This window comes from Lotus japonicus, chromosome 4 (genome assembly GCF_012489685.1).
Source record: "Lotus japonicus ecotype B-129 chromosome 4, LjGifu_v1.2".
NCBI classification, from domain to species: Eukaryota; Viridiplantae; Streptophyta; class Magnoliopsida; order Fabales; family Fabaceae; genus Lotus; species Lotus japonicus.
The window spans coordinates 45,135,787-45,156,476 of NC_080044.1; the positions used below are offsets into that span (position 1 = coordinate 45,135,787).

Sequence of the window (20,690 nt, forward strand, 5' to 3'; positions counted from 1 at the left end):
AACTTCACTGAAGTCGCATTGAAGCGCGCCCTGGCTGCTGACTCACTTGAGTTCCCTCATGTTTTTAATACCAAGGTGATCAAGAGGAAACGCGCTGTCGCCAATTCTGATGCCGAGGCTGTCGTTCCCCCGCTAAAGAAAGCCAAAGGATCCTCTTCGACTGACCTGCCCCAGATACTGCTGGGTCTGGAGAAGCTACGCCGGTCTCCCCCCCACCACCTGCAACTGACAATCTGTTTCCCAGGTCCAATGATGATGCCGCTCAGCCTTCCCCCTCAAAAAAGTCCCGAAAATCCAAAAGGGTTGATCCTGGTCCAGGTTGAAAATCTGGGGTCGAGACTTCCTCGCCTCAGAAGTTGGAGAAGAAAAAGAAGAAAACCAAGAGGCCCAAGGCCGGTGAAGCATCTGCCCCTCGCCAAGACCTGGGGGGCGAGAAAGAAACAGTCTCCATGGGCGACGCTGGGTCCTTGCCTCGTCCCGAGGGAGTCCCCATTGATCAACAGACTTCTGAAGGCATTCCTTCCAGTGCTCCCCAAGTAATCCCTTCTTCCGACCGCTCAAGTCATCAGGCCAAGGCGAGCCCGCCTGGGGACTCCCTCGCCCACCCAGTGAGCCCCAACGATGGAGGTCCAACTCCCAGCGCCTCGCTCACTCCTCGTCACTCTTCTCCTGATTCTAGTCGTCCCATTACTGACGGTCAGATGGGTTGTGCTCCAAACCAGCAACTTTCTCCTATCGACTTCATGCTGACCGATTCTTTCCTCGGAAGTATGAGGGGGTTCGAGAATCCTGACCTCGACGATGTGGCGCAGGAAGCCATCCTCAACCTTTTGCGTGCGGAGTGTCTCTTCGCCAGGCTATCTCAGGATTCTGCCTTGTCTGCGGAGGTGGAAGAGCTTCACCAGAAAGCTGAGGGTTACCGCGTGGCTACAAAAGAGGCGTACGGCGAACGCGACAAGTTGCTGACCCAAGTGGTGACTCAAACGGCGAAGCTGAACAATTTGGGTATTGAGATGAACCAGCGCGAAGATGACTTCTCTACTTGCGAAGGAAGAACAGAGGAACTGGAGATGGAGCAGGATGAGTGGCAACAGGTGGTGAAGGTGAAGACGAAGGCGATCAACGCGAACAGGGCCGCTTGTATTGTCAAGGACAGGGAAATCGCGTCCCTTCGCAGCGAATTGGGGGCGAAGAACGAGTCTCTCGCCGACGTGAGGTCCCAACTCGCGTGAAAGGACCAGGCCCTTGTGGACATGGACTCCACAATTAGGACCTCTCAGGCAAGGTTGGTGGCTGGAGTTGCTGCCGAGGTTGTTGAAGAGCGTGGCCGCGGCTTCTTTCTCGCCAAAGCTCAGGTCTGAAGGTGCGAAAAACACTAGAAAGGGGGGGGGGGGTTGAATAGAGTTTTTTAAACAAAAGTTTCCCCTTTTGAATTTTTTAAACAAAAGTTTCCCCTTCTGAAGAATATGAAGTAGAGCACACAAGTATTTTATCCTGGTTCACTTGAGATAAAAGCTCAAGCTAATCCAGTCCACCCGTGAAGATGATTTCTTCCTTCTTCTGATGAAGGCAATCCACTAAAATCAATAAATGTTACAACTGCACTTGCAACCTGCAAAGTGACTAACAGTACACTGACTTTCTCACTAGTATCCTCTCAAGAAGCTGATCAACCGATCCTCTCAAGACTAGCTAAACACTGAAGCAAACTTGATTCAGTCCTCTCAAGATCCGACCAACCTTGGTCTCTTAAGGAACTTTACAATGTGTTTGTAAAAGGTTTTGGGTTTACAAGAAATGCTTCTGAAAAGCTAATGGTAAACTCAAATGTTCAAAAACAATGAAGAAATATTGCTAAGAGATTGGTTAGAATGAATTCAGGAATATCAATAAAGTTTCTTAGCTTCTTTCTTCTATCTTCAGTCCTTATATACTCCAAGGCATTTGATGTAGCCGTTGCTAGGGTTTTGTCCGTTGGAGTGGAAATCTTGTAATATCAGACAGCTAGACTGAATGAGGTAGGTGGCGGGCAGGCTATGATGTACGATGTGTACTATGACAGCGACCTGTCATTTCACCAGCTGACTTATGATCTGGGGTGCTTAGGATGGACGTTGGTGAAGCTTCTGATCAAAGTCACACGGAAGCTTGGATCCTCTGACCCTGCAACTTCTGTTTCTGGGCATGTTCCTCAGAACTTCTGAATGCCAGAGCTAGAATAGCTTGGGTCTTCAGAGCCAACTTCTTGCAGGTCTTCAAAACTTGAGTTTTCTACTTCTGGACCGTTCCTACTGGAACATCTGGTCTTCAGAACTTCTGACTCCGGTTCTTCAGAACCTCTTGAGAGCTTCTATCTTCAGAACTTCTGAAGGATTTGCCACTGTTCTGAGCGAACATGGTAAGCTTTAGAACTCTCTTTTGGTTACCCTAGGGTCTTTATCTTCATATTGAATAAGCTTGGGTCAGAATCAGAACCTGTTTGTCACAACTAAAAAAGACAAACGTTAGAGTACCATAATTGTTCATCCTCAAAAACCTTAATTGTAATCATCAAAATATAGAGATGCAACCACTGATCAAATCTTGATCTTACAATCTCCCCCTTTTTGATGATGACAAAACAAGTATTTTGATGATCAATTCTTAGTCAATAAACTGAATACACAAGAGAGAAGAGATCAGAGTTTAAACTTATCCTTGTGTAACGGTTTATGTTGCTCCTTCTGAATCTAGTATTACACTTGATTATGAGCTGGGGTCTCCCCCTGACTCTCCCTGAATCTATGACTTGATGAAATGATGAAGAGTCTAGATTCGGAGTCTTGTGATGTGATCGGAAGATACGCATAGAAGAATGTATACTCATCAGAAATTGATGGTTCAGAACTTGCATAGATCACTTGGAAACATAGAGTATTGTCCAGGTGTATTGGGATAAGGCGTTAGAGGCATATTTGTTCAGAAGATTGAACAAAATGTATTCCTTGTTTAGGACGCTTGGCAATATCTATGTGCTATAAGTATTTGATACTTATTCTCCTCAACTGGTTTTATATTATATAAACAAAATTAAAAGTTTATCAAAAACCATTTTATGTACTCCCCCTTTTTGTCATAAGCAAAAAGAGTGAAAAACAAAAACAATAACAACAGAGAATTAACGCAGATAACACGCATGTTATTATTAATGAACGGAAATGAGTACAGAGGATAGAAAAAAAAAACTAGAAGAACAATTCCTAGACACATATGAAGGCACGAGATTCCTTCATAGAAATGAGCTGAAGGTTCAAAGGACGACGAATGTCCTGATCAATGGAAGCTAACTGGGCAGCCAGTTCTTCCTTCAGAGTCTCACTCTCATGGATGGCAGAAGAGGAGGCAGCAGCTTGAAGCACTTCACCGACTTCTTCTTGATCTTCTCGTTCCTTCTTTTCATGTTCAATGAGCAGACAAATGCTCTCGAATTGAACTTCAAGGTCCTTCCGGCGAGAGGCCAGGCGAAGGAGTTCTTTCAGAACTTCCTGAAGAGTGTGCATACAGTGGGTTTGAGAGAGAGAGAGAGATTAACACTCCAGGGAAAGACTTGGTCAAATACCAGAGCCTTGAGTTCAGAGATCAATTCAATATAAGACATTTTTGGTTTGAGAAGAGAAGGGAATAAATTGAATTGAGTTGAATTGAATTGAGTTGTGATGGAGAAGAAGGAAAGCAACAGATTATAAAGGAGAGAAGTAACAGAAAAACATGCATAAAACTGATGGAACATCAATGCATGTAAGTTACTAAGAGATGTGGACGGTGCATTGAGTAAATTGTAGCAGAAACACATAAGAAAATAGAACAAGTCAAACATAGAATAAATTCACAGACATATAAGATGAATAATAAATATGCATGAAAGATAGGTGAGAGGGGTCCAAGGCTTTGATGAGGAGGGTAGATTCTCAATCAGATACTTCATCATAGACTCCATTCTGCTAGTGGATTCCTGGATCTGCCGACCTTGTTCATTCTGAATGTTGCCTTGATGCTCAACCATCTGAAACAGTCTCTGCTGATCATCTTGAACCCTATCAATTCTGGCAGCCAGGAGAGCAACTTCCGGGTGTGGAGCTGGTTCTGGAGCTTGAATAGGAACATCTGTAGGTGTTTGAACTTCTGCCTCAACTTGAGTAGGTACTTCCATCTGAACTTCATCAACTTCTGCAGATTCATGAATGATGATCTCTTTAGTACTGTCCTCTGCAACTTCTGCTGGAATCATCTCAGCATCTTCTGAGGTACGTTCAGAGACAACATGTGTTCTTGCAGCCATTGCTCTTCTCATGGGTTCACAAACCTTGTGTAACACCCTCTGCCTCTGCTCATAGGCTCTCTCAGAGGCATCATGAATTCTCAGACGCTTCTCATTGCTAAGCTGCTTCTGAAGCTCATAAGCCCTTCTTTCTGACCATCTTCCGAAGGCAGACCACAGACCATCAACCAAAGATGCATCAAATTGATTATCAGTTACCTGATATAGCCATTGTAGTCTTCTGGTTGCTTCTTCAGAGAACTCCTGAATGAGTTGAATAAGACTTTGTGGTCTGAAGGAGGGTGCCAATGTCATGATAGGCTGAGGAGATTTGGTTGCATTAGAGCTTGAAGCATTAGAAATCTCAGTTCTAATTTGTCCTGAAGGAGTTGATTCATTCACATGAACCTTCTCTAGTCCTGAATGATTTGATTCATCCATATGCTCAAACTCAGGAATGGTCTCTTGTCTTTGCCTGGATGTAGCTGTCTTCTCAGGCGAGGTGAAACTCAGATCTCTTGAGTTTACTGTGGAGTAGTGAGACAAGAACACATAAGAGGACTCAGCAGCAGCATCTGGGAACACATCTTCAAAATAGGAGGCTACCTGCTGGATAGGTTGCACATTGAAGGGAGGTTCTAGAATCTGAACATCATCATCTTCTTTGTCTTCCACCGCAGGAATCTCACCAAATTCAGTTATTAGAAGAGTTCTTGAGGTGGATGGAGGCTTGGGTGAGAATTGTTGAACCAAGTTTCTCAAGGTGGCCTCACTCTGAGCAATACCCTTAATGAAAGAATTGAAGAGAGGTACAGACTCAGTTGTGGTGGATGTGGAAGAGGTTTGGATTGGGATGGATGGAATGGAAGTGGTAGCAGTTTGGATGTTTGAGTGGGGGGCTTGTGTTTCGGCCTAAGAAATGGCTTGTGTGTGAGGTTTTGTTTGAGGTGGAATTGTTTGGGTTGAGGAAGGTAGGGAAGTAGATATAGGCACATGTTGTTCAGGAATAATTACTAAAGCAGAATCTAAGTTAATGCTTTCAGTAATTGCCTTACTTGGACTTCTGAGGGTGATTGATCAGGTGAGTTTGGCAGTTCTTGCAGGATCAGAAGCAATCTTTGATCTCTTTTCCCGTCGTTCCTCTGAAGCACTCTCAGATGCTTGCTTTGGTTCTGGAGATTCCCTTATGTCTTGCTCAACTTCCTCCCCAACTAGAACTTTTTGCCTCTTGGCCAGGGGAGTATCATCATCTTCAGTTTCCTCACTAGAAGATTCTTCCATAGAGCTCTCAGAGCTTTCAGACTTAGATTGCTGAGGTGATTACACTAGAGTTCTTTTAGGAAGACGTTCTGGAATTGGTTCCCTGATGACCACAGATTTTGATGCAGCTTTCATCTTTTTCGTTTCCTCTATCAGAATCCCTTTGCCCATAGGATCTGAAGGCTTGCTGCTTGTTGTTCTCTTGGATTTTCTTGTTACTATCTCAGGAGGACTGTCAGGAAGTTTTTTGACGAATTCCTCAAGAGTGATTGGATCTCCTTCACTTCTGAGCATTCTCACATATTCCAGAATGCTGGCTGGATTATTCTTCTTAGACCAGAGAGGAAAGTCATCAACAGGGTAGTTCTTATGACGAACCTCTTCAGATGTATCTTCTTCAGGTTCAACTTGAACTTTCTCAATGATCTGCATTCTCTTCAACTTAGTCCCATTGAGAGCATCTCCAATGGACATAGCCAGATCATCATGAAGGCTTAAGTCAGACAGTGTCTTGACCAGTTTATTTTGAGTGAAGATATTTGAGAGCAACCTGCCATAGGGAATGTAGGAGATAGACCTCTTGGTCTCAATTGCAGTAGTCCTTGACTTCTCAACACATTCTTTCAGATAATTGAAGAGCAGAAATGGCAAACACACAGGCTCGCCCCTAGAAATATAGTACATGATTACCTTCTGAGTTGCATTGAGGTAATCAGTTCCTCCTGTTCTGGGGTGAATGTAGTACATGAAAATCTTCTGCCAGATCTTCATTTTTGGCTTCAATTCCTTTATGGCATACTTGGTCCTCTCCAGAGACCAATTGTCATAAATAGCCTGATTGACTAAGTTCCTCATGCCAGGAACATTAGCATCCACATTCTTGATTCTTTTCCCTTGTTGAAACTCCATTCCCAGCAACTTTGCAATGGATTCTTCAGAAATGACAATCTTCCTATCCAGTACATGAGAAACGACGTAGTAGTCGTTGCAAACTGCATTCTTCCAGAATTCCACAACCAATTTGTAGTAGATAGGACCACAGAGTCGATTGAAATAGCCAGACCAACCTTGCAGATCGACTTGATCCCTGATGTCAAACCCGTGTTCAGCCAGGTTTTCGAAGTCCACCCTTGACTCGTTGCACACAACCAGTTCTTCAATTTTCTTAACACAGGTGACCACATTTGCTGCGTCCAGGATTTGCTGAGCTTTTACAAATCTTTGCTTCTCTTGCTCTTCGGCAGTTAGTTTGGAGGAAGCAGTAACATTTGCCTTTGATTTCCTTGATTTTCCCATGATTCTCAGGTATGCGAGGTTTAGGGTTCAGAGAGAAAGGAAATATTGGAGGGAGAAGAGTGAATGAAATGCAATGCACACAAAGAGTTTGAAAACCGTTTGAGTGAGTGTGTGGATTAGATTGTGTGAGAGATCGTGTGTATAGTGGGTTAAATAGTAACCGTTGAGATTTTAAGGAGCATAAAGCAAAAAGCAAGATCAACGGTTTGTAAAATACTTGGTCAGAAAATAACATAGTGGAGGAGAGTAGGTACCATCATTATAGCAGATACACCACGCGACACAAGGAACTATGTCACAAAAGAAGTGACACGTGTATTGTTGTCTACCACAGAAGTTTAACCAGTGGGTTAAGTGCATTCTGATCGAGTACCTTCTGAATAGGTAACATCTGATGGCTTCAGAAGCACCATGGTCAGAGGTTCTGAAAATACCTTACTCTTGACAAAAGTCCATGTTCAGGTTTTCAAGAATAAATAAAAACCGATCTTTTGCTAAGGGCTTAGTGAAGATATCTGCCCATTGATGGTCAGTATCAACATACACTAATGATAGAGTGCCCTTCTGAACATGATCTCGAATATAATGATACTTTACCTCTATGTGCTTTGCTCGTGAGTGTAGAATGGAATTTTTGCTGAGGGAGATAGCAGTTGTGTTGTCACAGAAGATTGGGATCTTCTTCAGAAACAAACCATAGTCCTCCAGATGATTCTTCATCCATATGGTTTGTGTGCAGCAAGTGGCAACTGAGACATATTCTGCTTCAGTAGTTGATAGAGCAATTGTATTCTGTCTCTTGCTTGACCAAGTGACAAGATTTGCTCCAAGAAAATGACAACTTCTGGAGGTGCTTTTCCTTTCCACTCTGTCTCCAGCAAAGTCAGCATCACAAAAACCTGAAAGTGTATACTCTGATGTTTTTCTATACATTAAGCCAAGGTTAGTGGTTCCTTTCAGATATTTGAGGATCCTCTTAACAGCTGTTAAGTGAGTCTCTCTAGGATCTGATTGAAATCTAGCACAGAGATGCACACTAAACAATATATCAGGTCTGGAAGTTGTTAAATAAAGAAGAGAGTCTATCATTCCACGATAAAGCTTCTGACAAACCTTAGAGAAAACTTCCTCTTTCTCAAGAATGCATGGTAGATGCATTGGAGTCTTTGAGATGTTGCAGTCACTCATGTTGAATTCCAAGGTGTACTTCTTCTGATGGATATAAGTGACTCCTGGTCGTTGATCAATTTGAATTCCCAGGAAGTACTTGAGCTCTCCCATCATGCTCATCTCAAATTCAGCCTGCATCATCTTAGAGAATTCCTTGCAAAGAGAGGGATTAGCAGAACCAAATATAATGTCATCAACATAAATCTGAACTATAAGAATATCATCCTTATAGGTTCTGCAGAAAAGAGTATTGTCACCTTTACCCCTTACAAACTCATTCTTTAGAAGAAAGAAGCTAAGCCTTTCATACCAAGCTCTGGGAGCTTGTTTCAGTCCATAGAGCGACTTCTTGAGCTTGTAGACATGCTCTGGATGCTTGTCATCTTCAAAGCCAGGAGGTTGCTTGACATACACTTCCTCTGAAATGTAGCCATTGAGGAAGGCACTCTTGACATCCATCTGATGAAGAATGATGTTGTGATTCACTAAGAATGAGATTACTAGCCTTATAGCTTCAAGCCTTGCCACAGGAGCAAAGGTCTCAGTGTAATCAATCCCCTCTTGTTTACTGTAGTCTAGAGCCACTAGTCTTGCCTTGTTTCTCGTGACTTCTCCTTTTTCATTCAGCTTGTTTCTGAATACCCACTTGGTTCCTATGACATGGAAACCTTTGGGTTTAGGCATTAAAGACCAGACATCATTCTTGGTGAACTGATCTAGCTCTTCTTGCATTGCCAGAATCCCGCCTTTATCTTTAAGAGCTTCATCAACTAATTTGGGCTCAATGAGAGATACAAGTCCCTTCAGACTCAGAAGAGTCTCTTCTGAAGGTTTGAGCATGGACCTATTTCTGACAGGAGCATCTTTGTTTCAAATAATCAGTTCTTCTGGATGAGAGGCATCTATTCTCTTCTTCTTCTGAAGTTGATCAGAAGTTGTTGGAGCATCTTCTGATGTTTCTGCCTCTGGAGCAACATCCTCTGGGATGTCCTTTGGTTGATTAGCTTCTGATGGATCAATGCTGAGATCTGCAAATCTTTCAAACAGCTTTGACTTTTCTGAGCCAAGCTTGTCATCAAATCTAATTTGGATAGATTCCTCAACAGTTTGATGGACAATATTATAAATTCTAAAACCTTTTGATCTTTCAGAATAACCAAGAAAATAGCATTTTAAAGCTTTAGAATCGAATTTACCCAATTTCTCCTTTGTGTTGAGCATGTAGCAAGTACTCCCAAAAGGATGGAAGTAAGAGATATCAGGTTGTCTTCATTTGCACAGCTCATAAGGAGTCTTCTCCAGAATTGGTCTGATGGAGATTTTGTTCTGGATATAGCATGCAGTGTTGACTGCTTCTGCCCAAAAGTGCTTGGCCATACTTGATTCTTGCATCATGGTGCGAGCCATCTCCTGAAGAGTTCTGTTCTTTCTTTCAACAACTCAATTTTGTTGAGGAGTGCGAGGACAGGAGAAGTTGTGAGAGATCCATTGAGAGTTGAACAATTCTTCAAAGGCTTTGTTCTCAAATTCTCCACCATGATCACTTCTAACAGTAATCACTGAAGTTTGGAACTCCTTCTGAACTTGGGTAATGAAGTTGGTGAACATAGTGTGTGTTTCATCCTTGTGCCTTAAGAACTTTACCCATGTCCACCTGCTGTAGTCATCCACAATGACTAACCCATACTTCTTTCCTCTAATGGATTCAGTTTTCACTGGTCCAAAGAGATCAATGTGAAGTAGCTCAAGGGGTCTTGTTGTAGATACCATATTCTTTGCTTTGAAAGGCTTCTTGGTGAATTTTCCCTTCTGACAAGCCTCACACAGAGCCTCTGATGAGAACTTCAGACGAGGTTTAGCTTGCTTAGTTAAGAGATCTTCCTGAGGCTGGCATGCCCTAGACGTCTGTGTCAAACCCATTGCTCATCATTAACGGACATGAGACACTTGACTTTCTGAGATAGCAGTTCAGAAGATTTGATTTTGTAAATTTCATTTCTTCTCTTCCCAGAAAACAGAACAGATCCATCTGTTTGACTGACAGCTTTACAACCGGTTTGATTGAAGATCACATCATAACCTTTGTCAGCTATTTGGCTTATGGAGAGCAAGTTATGCAATAATCCTTCCACCAGAAGTACATCATTAATGACTGGAATTTTTCCATCTCCTATGGAACCTTTTCCAATGATCTTTCCCTTCTGGTTTCCTCCAAAGCCAACGTCTCCTCCTGACTTAAGCGGCATCAGTTTTTGGAATATAGACCTTAAGCCTGTCATGTGTCGCGAGCATCCACTGTCAAGGTACCATGACAGGTGTCTTAACTAAGCTACATAAGATGTCTGCAACAGGAATAATTGTTGTCTTAGGTACCCATGTCTTGGGTCCTTTCTTGTTAGTTTTCCCAGAAGTTCCCGGAACTTTGGGTGCAACAGGAAGATAATACAAGGGAACTTGATTATAATATATAGACATGTCAAGTTTGAATTTTCCCTTTGGTTTTACCACCTTGGGTGTAACCTTTTTTGGAATGACAGTTCCAGCGGAAACAAAATGCTCATGCAAAGGTTTGCGTTTGGGCTCAGATGGCTCACCTCTCATGGGTTGGGAGTAGCCAATACCTCTGTTCTCATTTCTGCTTACGCCATAGATCATTGAAGCCATAAGACTTCTGTCTATGCCTTAGGCTAGGAACCTTTGGAACGCTTTCTCATAGAGAGTTTCATGCTTAACATCATATGATGCAAGTTGATCTTCTAGCATGATATTTTTAGCATGAAGAACAGAGTTGTCATATTTAAGAAAATGGTTCTCTTCAATAAGTCCAGAGACTGACTTCTCATGAACTTCTGATGTACTAGTTTTAACAGCATATTTTCTTTTAAGCTCTTTATGTTTATTTAAAAGCACACCATGTTTCTCCATTATTTCAGATAATGTAGTTCTTAGCTCAGATGGAGAAAAGTTAGAGAATACCTCATCGTCATTCTCAGAGTCTGAGTCATCTTCTGAAGCTCTCATATCATCCTATGCTTCAGCATCTCTGCTAGTGGTAGCCATCAGAGCTTCCACAGCTTCATCTTCTTCTGACTCAGCTTCATCAGAGTCAGTCGCATCAAATGTCACAAGAGCTTTCTTCTTGAAGACTTTTCTTGGTCTCTTGTCCTTCTTTAGCTTGGGACAGTCACTCTTGTAGTGCCCTGATTCCTTGCACTCGAAGCAGGTGCCTTCCTTCCCAGAGGACTTCTTCTGATCAGATTAAGATTCAAATCTTCCCTTACTTTTCCTCGGTCCTTTGCCCTTGCTTTGTCTGTTCTTCCAGAGCTTGCTCAATCTCTTTGTGAAAAGAGATAGCTCTTCATCACTAGAAGCATCTGATAGTTCTTCATAGGAATCTTCCTCTTCTACCTGATAGGCTTTCGCCTTGTCAGATTTTGACTTAAGAGCAATAGATTTGTCTTTCCTTTGAGGCTTGTGCTCTTTGAGTTCAATCTCATGGCTTCTGAGATGACTCACAAGCTCTTCTAGCTTCAAGGAGTTCAAACTCCTGGAAAGTTTCAGTGCAGTGACAAAAGTCATCCACTCCTTAGGCAAGTTTTTGATGATCTTTTTGACATGATCACAAGTAGTATAGCTCTTGTTTAGCATTCTGATTCCAGCAATCAGAGTTTGAAACCTTGAGTACATGTCCTCAATGGTTTCACTAGATTTCATCTTAAACTGCTCATATTGTTTTATGAGAGCAAGAGTCTTAGTCTCCTTAAATTCTTCATTTCCTTCGTGCGTCATGACCAAGGAGTCATAGATGGATTTTGCTGTTTCTTTGTCATAGATCTTCTCATATTCAATATATGATATTGAACTGAACAGCATGGACTTCGCCTTGTGATGATCCTTGAAACGCTTCTTCTGAGCGTCTGTCATTTCAGTACGGGGGATCTTCACTCCTGAAGCATCTACTGGATCAGTATAGCCTTCCATGACCATAGCCCAGAGATCTGGGTGAGTGCCAAGGAAATAAGTTTCAATTCTATCTTTCCAGTACTCAAACTTTTCACCATCAAAGACTGGTGCTCTGAGTTGGTTATTGTTGTTGTTGTCAGCGGAAGTACTGGCTTGAGCCATCGTTGTTTTTCACACTAGGTTCTGGATCAACGATCACTATTAAGTGTATAAATCAGAACCAGAGCTCTGATGCCAATTGAAGGTGCGAAAAACACTAGAAATGGGGGGTTTGAATAGAGTTTTTAAACAAAAGTTTCCCCTTTTGAAGTTTTGACAAACTTAAAGATAAGAACTAGGTGCTAAAGAATATGAAGTAGAGCACGCAAGTATTTTATCCTGGTTCACTTGAGATAAAAGCTCAAGCTAATCCAGTCCACCCGTGAAGGTGATTTCTTCCTTCTTCTGATGAAGGCAATCCACTAAAATCAATGAATGTTACAACTACACTTGCAACCTGCAAAGTGACTAACAATACACAAATTTTCACACTAGTATCCTCTCAAGAAGCTGCTCAACCGATCATCTCAAGACTAGCTAAACACGGAACCAAACTTGATTCAGTCCTCTCAAGATCCGACCAACCTTGGTCTCTTAAGGAACTTTACAATGTGTTTGTAAAAGGTTTTGGGTTTACAAGAAATGCTTCTGAAAAGCTATTGGTAAACTCAGATGTTCAAAAACAATGAAGAAATATTGCTAAGAGATTGGTTAGAATGAATTCAGGATTATCTGCAAAGTTTCTTAGCTTCTTTCTTCTATCTTCAGCCCTTATATACTCCAAGGCATTTGATGTAGCCGTTGCTAGGGTTTTGTCCGTTGGAGTGGCAATCTTGTAATATCAGACTGCTAGACTGAACGAGGTAGGTGGCGGGCAGGCTATGACTGTACGATGTGTACTATGACAACGACCTATCCTTTCACCAGCTAACTTATGATCTGGGGTGCTTCGGATGGACGTTGGTGAAGCTTCTGATCATAGTCACACGGAAGCTTGGATCCTCTGACCTTGCAACTTCTGCTTCTGGGCATGTTCCTCAGAACTTCTTAATGCTAGAGCTAGAATAGCTTGGGTCTTCAGAGCCAACTTCTTGCAGATCTTCATAACTTGAGTCTTCTACTTTTGGATCGTTCCTACTGGAACATCTGGTCTTCAGAACTTCTGACTCTGGTTCTTCAAAACCTCTTGAGAGCTTCTATCTTCAGAACTTCTGAAGGATTTGCCACTGTTCTGAGCGAACATGGTAAGCTTTAGAACTCTCTTTTGGTTACCCTTGGGTCTTTATCTTCTGATTGAATAAGCTTGGGTCAGAATCAGAATCTGTTTGTCACAACTAAAAAAGACAAACGTTAGAGTACCATAATTGTTCATCCTCAAAAACCTTAATTGTAATCATCAAAATATAGAGATGCAACCACTTATCAAATCTTGATCTTACAAGGTCCAACATCTCTACAAGGGAATTAGCCTCGACGGAATGGGAGCTTTCAAAAGGGTTACTCCGCATGGGCTTGTTGGCCTTGACGATCCCCTAGGCTTCACTACTGAGCGTTTCGTGGCTGCTGAAATTGAAAAAGAGAAGATGTCAATTTAACATAATTATTTTTGCACTGATTTTCCTTATCCCTTTTTGTAATCGATTATTGTTCTTATTCCTTTTTTAGTTTAATTTACGCATGGTTTCGTTGTAAATTTTTCGCCTTGTGAACGCCTCGTCGCCTTTTAGGCCTCATTTGAATTTTTCGCCTTGTGATCGCCTCGTCGCCTTGTAGGCATCGTTTTTCCTTTCGCGCTCGTGTAGCGATTTTGAAGGTGTGCCAAAGAAACTAGGACTTTTGCTAAGCTTTGAACTAAGGCTTTTCTCCACACCAATATTTCCCGTAAGAGCAGGTGGAGCCTTGGCGGTTTTGTCTCGACAAGGACTTACATTGCTAGGGACCCAATGGCCATATAGGTTTAACCATACTTACGCCTAGTTTATGTTCTCGCCCATATTTCAAGGAGGCCTCGTATTCCCATATTTCGGGGAGACTAAGGGGATAAGGGACCCACCCCATTTTGGGGATAAGTCGTTTTCCCGCACACATCGCCAACGAGAAGTCAGCGCTTCGCGCCGGACTTTTCCGAAGCAATCCCCAGACATCAAGGTCGTGTTTGGATTGCCACCTTCGGGAAATTTTTCCCACCGAGCGAACGTGACATGTTAATTGAGTTGCTATCTGGGTAGCACCGGTTCGCGCCGGACTTTCTCGGAGCAATCCCCAGACATCAAGGTCGTGTTGGGATTGCCGCCTTCGGGGAATTTTTCCCACCGGGCGACCGTATCTTTGCAGTTTGAGTTAGGAGTATTGCTGGTGAATATCCTTTTGTATTTCATCTGTAAAAGATTTTTTTTACATTGAGGGATGCCTCATTAAAAAACTCCCGAGATAGAGAAAAAGAGTGCATCTTTATTTTTGGTCCTATTCCTTCTGATCTGATTCCTCGGCTGTATCTTCACCCCTGTCGCCAAGCCCCTAAGTCAAAGTATTACGCTCTGCACCTCGCCCTTCGTGCCTGACGTACTCGCTACCCATTCACTGTTGTTGCGGAGTTGACTTTCTCGCCAGCTCGCCTCTGATTCACTCTCTTGTTCATTCCATTTGACCTTTTTGTTTTCGAGGATCATTGTTCTCGCCGACTTCCACTACTTCGCCTTAGCCTTCCCTTATTCTTGACGCGGTATGTCGGGCCTCTCTTTCCCGCCTTTTACTTTTCCTGAGCCCGCCTGAGCAGCTCATTTCCCTTTTGCTTGCAACCTTGGCACTGGAGAATTCCTGGGTCCATTTCCCGGCTCATCGCTGCTTTCCCTTTCTGCTCGTTCGGTCCCTTGCTCAAAAGAGCTGGTGCCTTGAAACGCGGAAGTTCCCATAGTGTTACATACTTTGGGCTCCATCTGAAGAGGTCAAAATTGTCCTCTACCAACTTCTCCAATCGCTGTTCGTGTTTGGAAGTGAGCCTGGGCTCGATTGCCAGCACCCCCTACTGAATTTATACCTTTCCAAGTCGTCAATAATTCCAGCCCAGCGCTTCTCTGCCAAGATGTATGTAAATAACCCATTTTTTCCTGCCTTATCACCTTGCTTGCCTTGACTCTAACTGTCTCGTTGCCTTTTTACCTTCCTATCAGTGACCTGTTCTGTCCTTTGCTCCCGCTCGCTCGACCCTTCTCGCTTGTCTTCTAAAATCTCAACCTCGTGGCACCTGTGTCTCTCGCCGGCTCCTTTCTTTCCGTACATGCTGAGACAGTTGTTGTAGCACTCTCTCGCCCTTCTCTGGTCCACCACGATCTTCCCCACTCTTCCGCACATCAGCGGGTATTTCACCGCCAAGTGAGTTGTCGAAATTACTGCGCAAAGGCGATTGAGTGTGTTTCTTCCAATGATGAAGTTATATGAAGCCACAACCTGCAACACTAGGTACCTTACTCGAAGAAGTTTGGCATTCTCGTCGACACCAAAGATTGTGTCCAAATCGATATACCCTCGTACCCATACCTGCTCGCCCGAGAATCCTACAAACGTCCCTATGTAAGGCATCAGATCTTTATCCGTTAATCCCAACTGGTCAAACGCATCCCCATAAATGATGTCAGCAAAGCTTCCCTGATCCAGAAGAACTCATCGCACATTAAAGCTGTTTATCCTTATCATAACAACCACCGGATCATCCTTGTGCGTCTTTATTCCTTCAAAATCCGCCGACGATATCACGATATCTGGATGCTGGAAGCCGAAAGGGGTCTCATATTGCTGTACTGACGTTACTGCCCTTACGTGTCTTCTCCTCGCCGAAGCCGTTTCCCCGCCTCCGCCGAAACCACCTGCAATCGTATTTATTGACCCAACCGGCGGCTCAAGGTCCTTATTGAAGGTCTCCTCCGCCCCCTTTTTCTGTGTGGCCAGTGTTTCCTTTTTGTCAGCGCTTGGGGTACGGCAGCGATCCTCTCTTCTACGATCATCTTGCTGGCGGGCCCCATTATATCGGCTTCCTCGTTGTCGCTCCCCGCTCCAGCGATCACCACGATCACTCAGTTGTGAACACCCCGCTCGGATGAGGCTTTTTTTTCTGAATGGCGTGAAAAATAATATTAATTTGAAAAAGGGGGTGAAAAATAAAAAAATTAGCTGTCTAGGGTAATTTCTGACAAGGAATTTATGTCATTCGTGAGGTTCCTTGCGAATGGTAATAAGACAAATGACAAAGTCAGTACTGAATGACATGAACTGAAGCTTTTTCATGTTGAACAAGAGCCATACGCGAGCATCCTTGCGAATGCTAATAAGACAAGGAGGAATCCTTCTTCCCGATGCATTCTTGTTTGTTGACTGGGGAACAGAGGGCATTCACGACCTGACACGCGAATGGCTGACGGTGTTGTGGTGATGGGTGACACGGTGCAGAGCTGCAGAGGCATTCGCGTCCTACCTCGCGAACGCTTTGTCGGCCATAATGTGCCATTTCTGGCGGTCTCAAACCCCTATAAAAGGACCCCCAGAAATGCTGAAGTTATATTCCATGCATGCTCGGCTTCACCTCTCCAACTCTCTCAATTCTCATCTTTTAAGCCTCATTTCTCAACTCTCAAGTGATAAGTTTGATACCTCTCAAGCTCTACCTACCCTCAAACTCTCTCAAGTCTAAAAGTCTCTCTATTGTTGGTAATTATTTCTAACTCCATCTCTCAATCTTACCTTTCAAATATTTTAGTTTATCATTTGTATTTGAGTCTCAAACTTTATTTGATGCCTAATTTTCGGTTGCATGTAATAACTTCAGGAAGATTTTGTAAATATGAAGCAGTGCTAACTCTCGGCCCAAAAAATCCGACATTGTTGGTGAAGCAAAACAAAAATGTATCGGGATATGTTTTGAACGAAACAAATAAAAAAGTCTTGAAGCTGAGTTTACCCCACATTCCTTTGAATGGTGTCCCAACACAAATCAAACCATATGTTCGACTGGCTGGATTTTACGAGGCCGCTCTAGCTGGTTCTATCAAACAAGACAAAGTGTTGATATCAGCACTAGTGGAGCGTTGGCAGCCCGAGACGCACACCTTTCATATGTCGTTTGGAGAGTGCACCATCACTCTTCAAGATGTTGCCGTTCAGCTGGGACTAAATATTGATGGGCAACCTGTTACCGGGGTGACATGGTGTGACTGGTCCGATCTCGTTATTCGTGCACTAGGAGTCGTTCCACCGGCAGGTGCTATTAGAGGAAGTGGTTTAAACATGAAATGGTTAAACCAGTGTTTTAATTTTCAAAACCTAGGTGCACTTGCGCCGGCAGAAGCTGAATTTGCTGCAAGAGCATTCATTTTGCGCCTGATTGGCACTTTCTTATTACCCGATCACACGGGATCACATGTGCCTCTAAGATATCTACTACTAATAGAGAATTTAGCTCTGGCCTCCACATACAGTTGGGGTTCGGCCGTGCTTGCAACTCTCTATCATGAGTTATGCCAGGCAACCGGTTATGAACGATAAGAAATCGGTGGTTGTACTTATTTGCTCCAAATATTGACTTGGGAATGGATTCCAATGACTGCCCCCGAAAGCATACCAATATTGCCACTCGGCCGCCCCATCGCAGGAAGGTATGCACGTAATTTATAACTAGTTATATTTATTTGTTCACATAAATGCGACAAAATAAGCCTTTAATAAATCTTTAATAAATTTTATTTCAGGTGGGGAGGAAACGTTGGTCGTCAAAAGAATCAAATTGATTTGTGGCAGATCAAAATTGACGAACTGAGAGTTGAAGACGTGAGTTAGTTATGCTAATATTATATTATTTTGATATCTTGTCTCAACCATTTTATGTTTATGTTCTTAATTTTTTTCGTCTAATTTAAATGTGTAGTTTGTGTGGAGGCCATACCCAGATCTTGTTCTAAATTCGCTACCGGAACGGTGTCGGCAAAGTATGCACTTGTGGAGATCAGTTGTGCCAATGATATGCTACACCTTTGTTGAGTGGCACCAACCGGATAGAGCCTTGCAACAGTTTGACATGTTTCAGGGGGTACCAGACCCACCATATCAAATTGATGAAATGCATGACATTTCCTTGTCGGGGAGGAACAGGAAGATTGGGTTACAGCCATGATGCCCTTTATACAGATGTGGGAGCAAAGACACCACAGGACGATTGAGCAACCCGTGGTTAATACGTTAGCTAGCCCTAATGACCCTTACATGAAGTGGTACGCCCAACATTCCATTTGTTGGCTGACGCGCCGGAGTTCGACAACAAGGCAAATTGTGATGTTATATAACCTTTGCTTCTCTTTGTTCCTACGTTCGTAATTTTTGAAATACTAACTTTTTATTTTATTTACTAATTTAGGGTGAACACATTCATCATGTGTGGTATGGACTTTCTGACGTCGGTCGTGGTACGTATACACCTGAAGAAATGCAAAGCCAAGCCGCATGTTGCCTTACATTATGCCACCAGCTTAACAGGATTATTGTTCCTGCCGCGTCAGTTCAACCCATGCCTACTGACTTACCACGTCCCACACGTGCAGACGTACCACCTGTTTGAAGAGATGAAGCACAGGGTTTGGGCAAGAATTTGCAAGAGGTGCATGCTCAAGATGTAACTATACATGGAGGTACTCTACCACCCCGAGATGGTGAGTACTCATTGTATCCCCTACATCATGGTGATTCATACCGGCAGTACTTTTTTGGTGGTGGGTCGAGACCTCCTGCAAATGTGTCAGGGTCATCTGGTAGTTCCCAACACTACCAAGAGCCACATATGCAGATGCCGGAGTCACAACAATATTCTGGCTCACAGCCATACATTCCGGACATGCATTTCGGTGAATCACAGTCACAACAATATTTTCATCAGGAGCCTCAGCCGATTTATGACCAGTTCAGGACACCGGAAATGCAGCACATTGACCCCCAAGGATGGAGCACTGTACCTAGATGGGGAGGCGGTGATGTAAGTGAGGTGTTGGATATCCCCCGAGCTTCAGAAGTGTTGGATATCCCCCGAGCTTCTGAAGTGTTGGGCCCCTGACCATCATTCTGGAATGTTGCAAACCCAGATGTGATTAGCCATGCACAGGCTAGCTTTGTGTTTGACTTGAACCAAGCAATTGGAGTAGAAGACAATGAGCCCAACATCTAACATGGATTTTCTTACGGCCAAGGTAGCCAACATGAGAACGAAGCATAACAGGAGGGTAGGCCATATCGAGTAGCGAGAGACACACCTTGGCCTAATTGCGGAACAGGATCCCACCGAACTCATCATTGATCTATTGTATTGTTTTTTGTTAATTAATGAATAGAAGTGAAAATTGTTAGTTTAATCATAAACTCATTTCTCATCTTGTTCATCATAATTAATACAACCTCATAACAGTTGCGTACTTCCACCACATTATTGGGGCAAACACAAAATCAACAAACACACAACAAACACAAGCAACCCATGTTGGTGATTTTAGAATCATCAATGTATTTTAGTAGTAATGTGATCTACTATAGGCTGATGCAATTACGCGTTAGGCTCGGAATCGAGTCAGGTTAGTGCGGAGTGCACGCTCGGTGAGCCAACGCATAATTGACCGCGAATACGAACCGGGGTCCAAGGGGCGGAGCCCTTGGCTGGCGCCCCGTTCGAAATTTTTTCTGAACAGTTGTGACCCTAGTTTGAAATTGTTTGAACAATTGTGACTTTTCGGAACTATTGTGACTTTTCGGAACAATTGTGACTTTTCGGAACAATTGTGATCATTCGTGCAAACACAACCTTCTATATAAGGTTGCTTGCAGCCTAAGGAAAGACATACAGAAAACCAGAAAACAGAATTCTGAAACAGAAATTCGAACAACACAACATATCTCTACTTTCTTAATCTGTTCTCTTGTGCCAAGAAACAGATTGATTGTCAAGCATTATCCCAACAAAGATTTCGTGAACCCAGGAAATTATAGGGTCGAAATAATTTTTTCGGAAAGTGGACGCTCACGATTCTTGACTTTATCCAGGATTATCACAACCAGATTTCTAACAAACGAACAAATTATTTTACTGATAATCATGGCTGGAGAAGGCGCTGTCAAGGAGATGACTACTAAGTTCAGGAAATTGGACAAGTTTCAAGGACAAGACTTCAGGCGTTGGCAGAAGAAGATGCATTCCTTGTTGAAAACATTGAAGGTGGTATACGTTCTGTCTACACCGATTCCTGAACTTCTGGAGGAAGAAACTGTTGAAAATATAAGAAGCAGATCAAAGTGGGAGAATGACGACTACATATGCAGAGGACACATTCTTAACGGTTTGTCTGATCCTTTATTCGATATTTATCAAAATGTGGAATCTGCAAAGGAATTGTGGGATTGTCTTGAAGCCAAGTACATGGCAGAGGACTCATCCAGTAAGAAGTTCTTGGTGACTGATTTCAACAATTACAAAATGGTTGAATCAAGGTCTGTCATGGAACAATACAATGAACTTCTACGAATTCTTGGACAATTCACACTGCACGGATTGAAGATGGATGAAACAATATCTGTCTCAAGTATCATAGACAAGTTGCCCCCTTCATGGAAGGATTTCAAACACAATTTGAAGCATGGAAAA

The 20,690-nt window shown here is 42.9% G+C and overlaps 1 protein-coding gene across 1 annotated transcript in view; it reads left to right on the forward strand.

Moving 5' to 3' along the window:
- Positions 1 to 20,690, forward strand: part of LOC130714046 (expansin-like B1) — a 42,473-nt gene that overhangs the window by 11,212 nt on the left and 10,571 nt on the right. Inside the window, exon 4 of the mRNA XM_057563901.1 lies at positions 1,351 to 1,355. Coding sequence (XP_057419884.1) covers positions 1,351 to 1,355 — 5 coding nt within the window. The remainder of the gene's footprint in view (positions 1 to 1,350; positions 1,356 to 20,690) is intronic.